At 39.3% G+C, this 13129-nt stretch overlaps 1 protein-coding gene across 1 annotated transcript in view; it reads right to left on the bottom strand.

The window, feature by feature from the left end:
• Caps2 (calcyphosine 2) overlaps positions 1–12545 on the bottom strand; it is a 38507-nt gene extending 25962 nt beyond the window's left edge. Inside the window, 6 exon segments of the mRNA XM_052753369.1 lie at positions 4627–4756; positions 6061–6234; positions 7931–8056; positions 8145–8190; positions 10584–10639; positions 12447–12545. Coding sequence (XP_052609329.1) covers positions 4627–4756; positions 6061–6234; positions 7931–8056; positions 8145–8190; positions 10584–10639; positions 12447–12545 — 631 coding nt within the window.
• Positions 12546–13129: the final 584 nt, after the last annotated feature.

Here is a 13129-nt window from a genome sequence, read left to right as displayed (position 1 = left end):
GGCCCCACTGCTTTCTGAGAAGCTACTGGTAACGGATAGCTACTGGAGAAAGAAGAATCATTCTTTTTTGAAAGGGAAGTCCTTAGTAGGTTTGTCATGCTCCAGTTGATTGTCCCACACCCCTTCATATACGGACAACACTAAGCAGACTTAGTGCTCTCTGCCTGTCTGTCTGTCTCTCTCTGCCTCTCTCTGCCCCTCTCTCTCTCTCTCTCTCTCTCTCTCTCTCTCTCTCTCTCTCTCTCTCTCTCACACACACACACACACACACACACACACACACACACACACACTAGACATTAAGTTGAGAGCAGGATGTGTTGTGGGATATAAGGGGAGAAGTTGGGGGGACCAAATAGGGGCAAATATGGGTCATATTTCATTGTATATGTGTAAGGAATTTGCAAAGAAAAAAATTATTAAAAAATTATAAAAACTGTCTTCACATTATTTTTTCACTTTTCAACTCACCTCAAAGTATGTTTCACTATTTTTTAGGAAATATTCAATTGGAAGATTTGTTCAATTCCAGTTGGCTTATCGTGCAACTGTAAACACTAAAATATTTCTTTTGACGGACATGTCAGAGTTTAAATTTAAGAGTCAAATCGAAGCATGTTCTGGTGTTAGCATGTAATTCCTGCCATCTCTACTCATCACTCCAATAAATAAAAACAAGTATGATGGCATTGTTTTAAAGAGAGGCTTTGCAAACATAATTTTGTTTGAAGCAGACATAAAATAGTTAATAAGAATATCAAAATCATAGCAGCAAAATAAAAAGTAAAGAGTCCTTAGAAACCTAAGAAATGGACACAGTCACCTAAATGGTAGTCTTAAATTAAATTTAGCTTTTATTTGTCAGAAAATTAGGATGCAACATTCATATATCCAAATAGAGCTTATATCACTTAATAGCTACATTCTGTGCTGTTTTCTAAGATCACCACATTACAATTTTCATCTAATAATAAATTTAGAGCAGCAATTAAATAGAAATTAAATAAAGCAATGTGCACTTTATGATATAGAAGGGTGGTCCAAAGAGTAGACAATAACTAAAACATATTTAAACTATATACAGAAAAAAAAATCCACGTTAGCCAAAACATAGTTGTAAAACACGAGAACAAGCAGAAGAGAGTGATTAGTGGCTATCACAGTCCGTGAAGAAAGTCTGGTTTGAGCTCTAAGGTTCATGGTGACTTAGACTTCCTGTCAAAGACTGGACCCACCCTCAATAACACTGATTTAGAGGGCTGCATGCATGACGCAGCTTAAAAGCACAGGTGACCTGTCCACACTGCAAAAGTTGCAAAGGAGCTTGAGAAGAAGGTCATCAAAAATCACAGCTCTGTTCTTTGTTTAAGTTGCTGGAAACTAGATCAAGGCACTCCACGGGCTTTTTTTACAGTCAACAGGTATTCGTTGCAGATGCCTTCAAAGTTCACTCATACAAATGTTTCCGGGGAGGGGTGCGGGCACAGAACAGAATCACAGGAGTACCACATCCGGGAAGTTTGCCTTGGGCTTACTTGATGATGCCATTGTAAAGAAATGAAACCCATTCATAGCCAGATGGTTTGGGGTTTTGCAAAATACAATATCTGTGGGACTTAGGTACGGGCAACACCCATTTCAAACACAACTTTGTGAGATAACAGTCAGCCTTATCTGGGACAGAGTTTTGCCTCGTGAGTAGCTTTTGTTATTTTTGTATGATAACCTGGGTAAGGCTCTTTATCCCTCTGAACAATAAAAGGCACAGAAAACTGCTTATGTGATTCTACAGCAAGAACTGTAACAGACTCACATACACACACACACACACACACACACACACACACACACACACACAAAATTACCCTCCCCATCCCGCTATGAAATCCATTGTGTACTGATTCTGGCTGACAACAATTAAATGTCTATATTTTGATTGTTTTTCCCCCTTAAACCACAGGTTCTCAACCTGTGGGTCATGACCACATTGGGGGAGGGGGGTCACACGTCAGATATCCTGAATATCAGATGTTTACATTACAATTCACTACAATGGGAAAATTACCTTTATGAAGTAGCAACAAAAATAAATTTATGGTTGAGGGTCACCACAACATGAGGAGCTGTATTAAAGGGTCCCAGCATTAGGCAGGTTGAGAACCAATGGCTTAAATCATAACACTTATATAGCTGGGAAAAGCATATTGCTTTGTTATCATTTAGGCCATCCAAACCACAGCTTTCCAAGTTTGTGAGTTATCACGTTGGTGGTTTAATCAGCCTTTGTGGGATGTCTAAGGTGTTAATCTCTTGGCAGTTAGGGAGGACCAGAGGACTTCACCTTTGAGCAGCCTTCTCCCCCCTTACTACAGGACACCAGAGAAGTGTGATAATTATGTATAACAGGCCTGGCCTAAGTAATAGTTATCAGCTTAACTGCTTTTGAAAAAAAAACAGCAACACATAAATTTAAGTTTAATATTAAAAGCCTGAAGAGTGTGTGTGTGTGTGTATGTGCGTGTGTGTGTGTGTGTGTGTGTGTGTGTGTGTGTGTGTGTGTGTATTCATATGAACATCTGTGTGCAGGTCAGATGACAAACTGGGGTGCTATTCTCCAGATTCCATCTACCTTTTTTTGGTTTTGTTTTTATTTTTTGAGACAGAGTCTCTCATTGGCCTGGAGCTCACCAATCAGGATAAGTGAGTGGTTCTCAACCTTCCTAATGCTGAGACCCTTTAATATAGTTCCTCATGTTGTGGTGACACCCCACACACACACACTCTAAAATTATTTTCATTGCTACTTAATAACTAATTTTGCTACCATTATGAATCATAATGCAAATTTTGAAGATCAAGGTTTGCCAGGGGGGTCATGACTACTAGTTGAGAATCACTGGGCTAGACAGCGGGGACACTGTGCCCTGGATCAGCATAGCCAACTGGGTTAGAAATCTGGGACCACTGTACCCCAGGATCAGCATAGCCCACTGGGTTAGAAAGCCAGGGCCACTGTGCCCAGGATCAGCATAGCCCACTGGGTTAGAAAGCCAGGGCCACTGTACACCAGGATCAGCATAGCCCACTGGGTTAGAAAGCCAGGGCCACTGTACACCAGGATCAGCATAGCCCACTGGGTTAGAAAGCCAGGGCCACTGTGCCCAGGATCAGCATAGCCCACTAGGTTAGAAAACCAGGGCCACTGTGCCCAGGATCAGCATAGCCCTACTCCTAGCACTAGGATTACAAGTGCATATAGCTGCACTCAGCTTTGGTCATGTGGGTTCTAAGCATCAAACTCAAGGCCTTGTGATCTCAAGGCAAATACTTGCTAACTGAACCATCCCTCTGGCCCCAAAGTCTACAGTCTTCATTTTTCTTTTTCTTTCTTTTTTGGTTTTTTTCAAAACAGGGTTTCTCTGTGTAGCTTTGGAGCCTGTCTGGGAACTGGCTCTGTAGAGCAAGGGGGCCTCAAACTCACAGAGATCCGCCTGTCTCTGCCTCCCAAATGCTGGGATTAAAGGCGTGCGCCACCATCCAGCTACAGTCTTCATTTTATCTAAAGAAAACTTACTTGATTCCTGGACTATTGTAATGATATTGTGTTCCCCAAAATATTGTGCACCCTAATAAACTTATCTGGGGTCGAAGAACAGAACAGCCACTAGATATAGAAGCCAGAAAATGGTGGCACATACAACTTTAATCCTAGCATTCCGAAGGCAGAGATCCATCGGGATCTCTGTGAGTTCAAGCCACACTGGAAACAGCCAGGCATGGTGACACACGCCTTTAATCCCAGGAAGTGATGGCAGGAAGCAGAAAGATATATAAGGCATGAAAACCAGGAACTAGAAGCTTTTAGCTGGTTAAGCTTTCAGGCTTTTAGCAGCAGTTCAGCTGAGATTCATTCTGAATGAGGACACAGAGGCTTCCAGTTTGAGAAAACAAGATCAGCTGAGGAACTGGCAAGGTGAGGTAGCTGTGGCTTGTTCTGCTTCTCTGATCTTCCAGCATTAACCCCAATACCTGGTTCCGGATTTGTTTTTATTGATAAGACCTTCTAACAATTTGTGCTACAGACTATTTATTCCATAGCTGGCCTAAAATGTCTATAATATCAGTAGCTCATGAATTATATACATGTGTGCATAAATATATACATATGCATATATGTGTGTATATATGTATATGCACATATATACATAAATATGTACACACACACACACACACACACACACACACACACAGAAAGGGTTTTGAGGGAGAAAGGTGAAGGGATAAATGTTGTAATCAAAACATAATCTTAAAAATAAACCAAAATATTAGGCTTATTTTTGTGGCAAGAAACTGGTATCAAATTCAAAGCATACTGACATAGTGGCCAATAAATATTTTGAGCAGAGTAAACTAAATTTTCACAGACTCAATGATTCAAAACAAACTTTCCTCAGAGAATATACCTAACACAAGTAAATTGTTTATAAACACTAAGGACTCAATTTCGATATTAATGAGTAGTTAACCTAGTCCAAATTCACTGTTATAATTCTTTACTCAATTATAACTGTACAATCTTGGAGTATAAGTACCTTAGTGACTTATCAAATAAACCAAACTGCTGACGGCTTACCGCATCTGATTTCCTTGCACTGTTCCTTATACGGTAAGGGCTATCTGCATAGCCTTGCTGTAGGAGGGCTTTCCTGTCCAAAGTCATAAGGTCATCCACACTGGCTTCTTCAACCTGATCACACTATACAATAAAAGCCATAAACAAACCTTATCAGGCACATATTAACAATACCTGCTTTTAACAAAACCAGGGAAGAGATAACCAGGAAATAGATCAAAGGCTGTTTCAGAATTAAAAGTACAAGCCTGTCTTGGAATGCAGTTCTTCCATTTGTTCAGCTAGATGACCTTTCTGAGCCTCATTTTAGTCATAAATTGGGAATATTATATCAAAAATGGTAAGTGAGATGATAAATGCTTAATGCTTAAAAAGTACCTGATATACAGTAAACATTAAGGAAAAGACAGAAATGGCCATAATTACCATTGTACACATTGAGTCCTTAACATTTTCATAAATGTGGCTATGTCCTGTGGCAAGGAGAGGAAGTCCTGTGTGGTATTAAGTCCTGAGGGAATGTGTGTTGTTGACATGGGCACAGCCATGTCAAGGACCAATGCCTCAGTCCCATGGGAGATCTCAAAGCCTTCCCCAGGCTAGGATCAGGGAAATGGCAAAGCCTTCCCTCCTGGTCCAAGTGCCAATGTCCATTAGATGTGCAGAAAATGTCCATCATAGCTTTCTCCCTCCAGATGTTTACAGCCTGAGGACTGTCCCCTGCAGAGATGGCTCTGTAGATTAGCCAAACCTGCCTCCTCATTCAGCAGCATAGAACAACCCTGGCTCCTTGTTTATCAGATGAATAACTCTGCCTTCCTATTCAACTCTATATGAAAAACAGGCTGAGCTTCTGGGGTGATGTGGGTTTTCTACTGAGAGCCCAGTCTACCCAATCCCAGTTTTTCTGTGCCCGTGGGCTTTCCTTCCGTCATTCCCTCACTGCCAAAGTCAGGTCAATACTTGGAGCCATGAGGAGCAAGGACTATTCTCCATGAAGGTATATTCAAAAGTACTAAGGGAGTCTTTGGGATTTCAAAAAGATAAACACCAAACTTCCTATAAATGGGGGATATGTAACTGCTTACATATACAAGATATTATAGATAAGCAACTAGTCAAGAACCTGATGGACTTCAGGAGTCTCTCCCCCATGACTTCTCCTCACTGTCCGTCTTCCTTGGAAGGTCACACATGTAAGAGTAGAGGAATAAAATTTTCTGTGTAAAAGATACTGACAATAGAGTTTTGGGTTTGTTGTGAAGATTAGCCTAGTTGATATATATAAAATACTTCATGTAGCCCTGGCTTATAGAAATAAAGGTTCGGTATTAAGCTTTCTAAATTAACAGCAGAAATGGCATTTTTTAAGACACAGGCATTGTTCACTTTAAATTTCATTCATACTTTACAAAGGTTCACGTTACCTTTTCATTCACTTTGAGTTTTGAAGTATCCGGCATTCGAGCGGCTTTTGCCTTTTCTGCCATCCTCTGAAGGTACTGTTTATAACCTTCTTTCATGTCAGTTGCATATTGCTGATATTTTAGCTTATACTTGCCTGTTGGTGCTGGCAAATCCTCAGGAATTATGTCCTGTTCCTAGGGGCAAAACAGAAAGTCTGCTGTCCACGAGAAAAGTATTCTGTTACTAATATTTTTATGGATTATTGGGGAATTTCACTTCATAAACAAACCCCGGGCACACTCACTTCCCAGTCTTCCCAGGCCCTCCCCACAACCCTTGTGACACGCATCCCCCGCCCCCCGGGGAAAACAAAAGAAAAAAATAATAAGCCCAATTTGTGTTGCCCATTTTTTCACTGGAACAGGGTCGAACTCCCAGTGACCAGCCTCTTAAAGAAAACTGAGGCCTTTTCCATCTGTACCCTGCCCAGAAGCTATTAATTATGGAGAGCTACACTTCAGCATCCTTATCACAATTTTTCAGAGTTCTCTTTGGTGGCCAGAGAAGGGTTTGTTTTTTTTTTTAACTTTTTGGTTTTGGGGGTGGGGGGTGTTTGTATGTTTGTTTGGTTGGTTGGTTGGTTGTTTTTTTGGGTTTTTTTTGTTTTTTTTCAGACATGATTTCTCTGTATAGACCTGGCTGTTCTGGAATTCAAGCTGTAGACCAGGCTGGCCTTGAATTCACAAAGATCCACCTGCTTCTTCCTCCGGAGGGCTGGGATTGAAGGCATGTACCAGCACTACCAGGGCAGAAAAGGATTTTCTTTTTTTTTTTTTTTTTTTTTTTTTTTTTTTTTTTTTTTTTTTTTTTTTTGGTTTTTCGAGACAGGGTTTCTCTGTGTAGCTTTGCGCCTTTCCTGGAACTCACTTGGTAGCCCAGGCTGGCCTCGAACTCACAGAGATCCGCCGGCCTCTGCCTCCCGAGTGCTGGGATTAAAGGCGTGCGCCACCACCGCCCGGCAGAAAAGGATTTTCTTTTAATAGTAATTTTCTGGTGGACATTGCCAGGCTTACCATTTACTTTAGCTCTTAGCTCTAAAGAAGACTACCATAGTCCGTGTTCCAAACAGAAGGGACGTTTAAAACCTTCGGCTGAGAGCACTGACCAGAAGTGAACTGACCAGAATGGGCACCTGGCCTCAGGAATCCTTTACCCTTTGCTTGGCTGAAGGTCTGCTTACAAAAGTCAATTTAAAGAATTAACATCAAAGTTTTTTCTTAGGTATTTTATGTAGGTTTTTTTTTTTATTTTCTGATCAAAGCTGTCCTAGAAATTAGAGATTAACAACACTAAGAAGCACTGGTCGCCATTTCTGGAAAAAGTACCATATTTTACCCCCTAGTACTTTGTGGTTGCTTGTCAAATTTCCATGGTAGCAAGAGATAATAGATAGAGTCGGTGGACATCCGTTCAGTCTTAGACAAGCCCTGAGGTCACAGTTAGAGCAACAGCCATTGAAACATACAGACTAAGGTGGTATTATTTATTACTATTATTATTGATGAAGTAAAATTATTTTCCAACTCCATAGTATTCTAGGAACTTAAAATCTGAACTAACTTCTAAGAAATCAATGTTCTGTCATTCAAATAATAAGATATGATCTCATTTTCTAAATTTTTAAAAAATTTCTGTCATTCATATTTAGATACATCTGTAATTTCCCAACTTTACAGGAACTACTTAAAATGTCATTCCCACATTTAAAAACTATCAGTAACATTCTTGGAAATTTTTAAATGCAAACTATGTAAACCAAGCAGAGCATAGACCAATCAGCAAAGAGTTTAAGCCCCGGTGATATGTAGTAACAGTGAAACACATACTGACCACTTCGTTTAGTTGACGTTGAATATATGGTCTTTGACACGGCATAACCCAACAAAGAGCAGAAGGTAACTGTGGCGGCTTGAGATGAGCACGCATTGTACTACATGGTGCTTGTGAAAAATTATCCTAAAAAAATGAAATGGTATGATAGTACACGCTCCTGGGTGTTACTGTAGTCAAATGTTTACTACTTTAAATATAAAGTTAAACTTACCTCCTCATCAGAGTCAACAAGGCTTCCCAAATCAAGCGGCGGGACCCTAAAAGAAATAATCCATACAGCTCATAAAATTTAAAGTGAGTCTGTAATAACAGAAAAACCATTAATCAAATACATTATCTACACAAAGTCACAATTAAGCACTTCCTGCATGGCAGGAAGTGTAGTTTTTTGATAAATGATCATTCAGTAACTTTTCAAACTGATTATTAAATACAATCATTATTAATAAAATATAATAATAACAAAGTGTACAAATTTATAACTAAATAAATTATATTCAGAACAAGTGTGGGACTAAGGAGGTGCCTCAATGACCAAGGCATTTTCCAGGCAGGACAGTAGTTCAGATCCCCTGAGCCCACATAAAAGCTAGGCAGGTGCGGCAGCTGCTTGTCATCAGCACTCAGGAGAATGAGAAGGGCTCCCCGAAGCACAGATGCACAGCACACACATCTACAGACACACGGGAAAAGAACAAAGGCAGTAAGTACTCCACATCCACTGTCCTACTGGTTTTCCTGCTCTATTGTACATGCCTGAGGGTAACTTGTGTGCTGCTGAGGTGAGGACGTAGCAGGTTAATAAGATCTGTATCTGTGGCATATTATAACTGCACATGTCCCGTCCCAGTTCTGTAGTTCTGTTCACCAGCATTGGATTGTTTGCAAGGAAATCAGCAAATACTATGAATCAAGAACTGATTTAAAATTTTGTTGACTTCCGAGACTTACAAAGATGAAGGAGAAATATTAATAATGCAAATCAAATGAAATACACCTTATATGTAGCTGTCAAGTAGTGGATAGCTGTCTTAGTTAGGGTTCCGATTGCTGCAGTGAAACACCATGACCAAAGAGCAAGTTGGGGAGGAAAGGGTTTATTTGGCTTACACTTCAGCATTGCTGTTCATCACTGAAGGAATCAGGACAGGAACTCAAATAGGGCAGGATCCTGGAGGCAGGAGCTGATGTGGAGTCCATGGAGGGGTGTTGCTTACTGGCTTGTTTCCTATGGTTTGCTCAGCCCACCTTCTTATAGAACCCAGGACGAGCAGCCCAGGGATGGCTCCATCCACCACGGGCTGGGCGCTCCCCCATTGATCACTAATAGAGAAAATGCCTTACAGCTGGATCTCATGGAGGCATTTCCTCAGCTGAGGCTCTTTCCTCTAATGATTCTAGCTTTTGTCAAATTGACACACAAAACCAGCCAGGACAGTGGCACAAAAGAATATTCAGCAATATTATTTTAAGCATTCAAAATTGGCTTTACCAAGAAACCACTCATAATATTTTTTAGCAAATAGAAATATCAACCAACATTCAACTTGCAACTGGTTCATCACTACAGCTATAGGCTCAATGTATAGTAAATAATAGATTTTCACAACTGTAAAACATATATTAGCACACAACTGGAACACCACTTGCTACACTCTGTTGACACACCCCTTGCTACATTATCTATATTGTGTTCAGTGTGTAAGCATAACTTTTTATTTAAACATAACTTAAGTGTCACGTTTAGCTTAAGATAAAGGTATCTATAATGATGACAGAAACAGATGAAATTATTGACTTTGCTTATTTTTAGTCTACAAAAAGTATTAATGTAGTGTGAGTCAACCTAACAAATTACATGTCTTGCCTGGCGGTGGTGGCGCATGCCTTTAATCCCAGCACTCAGGAGGCAGAGCCAGGAAGATCTCTGTGAGTCTGAGGCCAGCCTGCTCTACAAAGTGAATTCCAGGAAAGGTGCAAAACTACACAGAGAAACCCTGTCTCGAAAAACCAAAAAAAAAAAAAAAAAAAAATTACATGTCTTGTAATCGAAACTATATGAAAAGTACACTTCAAAGTATTTAAGACTTTTCAAATAATGTATGACATATTCTAAATAAAAAATAAAGCTTTAATAATATCAATAACATTCTCATGTGCTTCAGCATAACAGTTTTAAACACAGGTATAGTTACTACTAGATGATGTTTGCTATGCCAATCACAAAATGAAGAATGTCATAAATATGCATGTAATATATGCATTTAGAGTGGGTGTACTTACCCTGATTTTATACATGTATCAAAATACCCTACAGAATTCCTAAACTCATACAGTTTTGTGATGTTATGTATCATTTTAGATTAAACTTAATCTTAAAAGGACAGAATGAATTTTCTAAGAAAGAATTTATTTTTTCAGGAAAATGTGAGAACAGTATTAAATAAGAAAAACAGAATATTATCCATATACCTATTATCCTATTAAAAGAAGTTTTTCAATTCTGGGATGATAATATTCAGGCTTTCTCTCTGTAGATGTTTCTGCAGTTCACAATAAAATGTATACGTATATGGATAGTTTTTAACTACTCAAGCTATCATAAACATGTGCCAGTTCAGCAATAAAAATGTGAAGAAATGTAGCTCACACAGGTAGGCATGGATGCTGGATTGCCCATGATCTGGAAGTCCATCCTTGCTTTAACTGAGAGAGAGAGAGAGAGAGAGAGAGAGAGAGGAATCAGTGTGCATTATACATTAAAAGTATACATACATTAAGTCATGTCTGGATGCAATTCAAGACAATTATATTTTTTTTCAATAAACACCATAGAAAATGTGCCTCCCAAGACTCATTGTATTTAAGATACAGAGAAAATGATAACTAACGAAGATAATGGCCACCTTCCCAGGACTCTGTCAGCTTTGAAAGATATGCCCTCAAGCAAGACTGGAGCAGGCAGGAACACTGTAACAGCCAGAGGACTGGGATGTCCCCTGTTAGGTATATACATGACAGGGAAGCTGTACGCATGGACCCTCAATGGCATGGTTGTGTAACCAAGACCTGAAAAATAACACCACCAGTTGACATGCCATTGTGGATGGAGGAAATCTTTCAAGGCCCCACCCCTACATAAAGAGCTACAGGCAATAAATAGCTGCTGAGACAGAGAGAGATCCCTCTTCTCCAGGAAATAGCCCCTAATGAGTTAGCCAATCCCAAGTAGTTAGCCCTAAATGCATATACCTATGAACAACACTAAAGGGACTCAGCAGGTTCTATTTATAAATTATATACATGTGTATTATAATGAAGAGTAAGCGGCCATGTAGGAAGGACTTTGGGGAGCGTGAGAGGAGATGGAAGGAAATGAGGGAGTAGAAAATCATATAAATATAGTACTGATATATGAAATCATCAATAAATAAAATCACTACAATATATGAGAGAGAGAGAAATTGCATTTAGTTGCTCCATAAAGAGTGGTGTCTTGGGAGTTGAGAAGAAGGTTCCTCACAATACAAATCCAGATGCCCTTCCTACATAACTAATATAAAAGCATAAGATGTGCTGTGCAAACTCTTTATTGGGTTTAAATACAAAAAAATAGCAAGGTGGCGACTGCTCTATGATCCACAGCTCTGCGGCTTGACGCTGTAGCCATGACTAGTGTTGTTAACTTCTTTACCTTTTTGCCTTTCAGAATTGTGAACCCTCAGAGAGAGTGAAGGTGTCATTCCCAAGGAAACCTTTTGTCACAGCCTCCATTTTCCCATCTTTCTGCTTTAAACGTCTACAGCTTTCCTTTAAATATTTTCCTTAGTTGAATTTAATCCTGTGAGAATATGACTCTCTTCTGTAAGACTAGAGGAGCTACCTCTTCATTTCATCCTTTGTCGGGTCTTTAGTACCTAACATTATGCTAAGCAGGTTATGAGTACAAAATAAATAAAACTCAAGCGATTCAAGTCACTGAAATTCCATTTTAAATAAACAGTATACAAGTTAGAGAAAGTTCAGTTTATGAGCTCTTAAATCTTCCTTTGTACATAAATTACACTATATCTTATATGAACACTAATACTTTTAGAGTATTTAATATATAAAATGATTATAAGGTGTGTGATTAAATATGCAGTTTAAAATGATGTACCAATTAAACATGAACCCACTAGCATGTAATAGGGGCAACATTGTAAAGAAAATAGTATTTTCTTCTTCCTTTGTATTTTCTCCTTTCTCTTATATTTTCTGTAAACACATGGGGATTTTGAAATAACAATGATAAAGCAATAATCTTAAATTTTAAAAAATTAAAACTATATCGATCAATGGCAAATTTTAAAATAATGATTGTCTTCAATTTTGGTGGCCCCGGACTTTCAAATCTAGGAAACGCTGATCCTGAATATGTGTGGGTATGAACAGTCATAATAACAGGAGGAAAGGACGGTGGAAGCGATTGAAGGAATCGTTCTATAAGAGGAACATTCCGGGGCTCACATACTTGTAGTGAATTCTTTCGTCGAGAAAACAGGCGAGGTTGGCTCCTAGATGCGGCCACTCCTTTGACCTCTAAATCCATTCAAATGTATGTATTTCTCATGCAATACGCTGTACTTTAAAAAATAAAATAAAATGAATGCAAAACCGTCATTCTTGTTCTAATTTTAAATAACCCATACACAGTACTTTTCCATAGAAAGAAATTGTGTTGAAAGGCTATGGCTAATAATAAATCTTTAATAATTTTATAAACTGAAATGAAGTTTGGGTGATGCAAATACATCACGGTTCATGAAAGTCTGCACGATGTATACACAAAGAGGTCCATAGCTTAATCTCTACACTCTGTGAACGTGTGTCTCTTTCAAGGCCAAAGAGCTTTTTCAGGTGGAGTTAAATTTAAACTTTGATATGGGAAAGCTGACTCCCTGGGGTTCACTGGCTCCACACGGAGTTTTAGGAGAGAGATGCAGGAGGAACTGGGTGAGGCAGAGAAGGTCAGGAGATGGAATCACAAGTCCGAGAGGAACACAGATGCTATGCAGCTGGCACCAAAGATGGAAACGATGCTGAATGCCTTCTAGAAAGGACAAGAGACAAGGAATGACTCCTCCCCTGGGGCCTCCAAAAGGAACCAGTCCTGCTGGTAGCTTGTTTTTCGCAGTTCCAGACAAAATGTGTGCA

Source organism: Peromyscus californicus, unplaced genomic scaffold, assembly GCF_007827085.1.
Source record: "Peromyscus californicus insignis strain IS unplaced genomic scaffold, ASM782708v3 Scaffold_24__1_contigs__length_46423439, whole genome shotgun sequence".
Classification (NCBI taxonomy): domain Eukaryota; kingdom Metazoa; phylum Chordata; class Mammalia; order Rodentia; family Cricetidae; genus Peromyscus; species Peromyscus californicus.
This window is presented reverse-complemented; position numbering and strand designations above follow the sequence as displayed.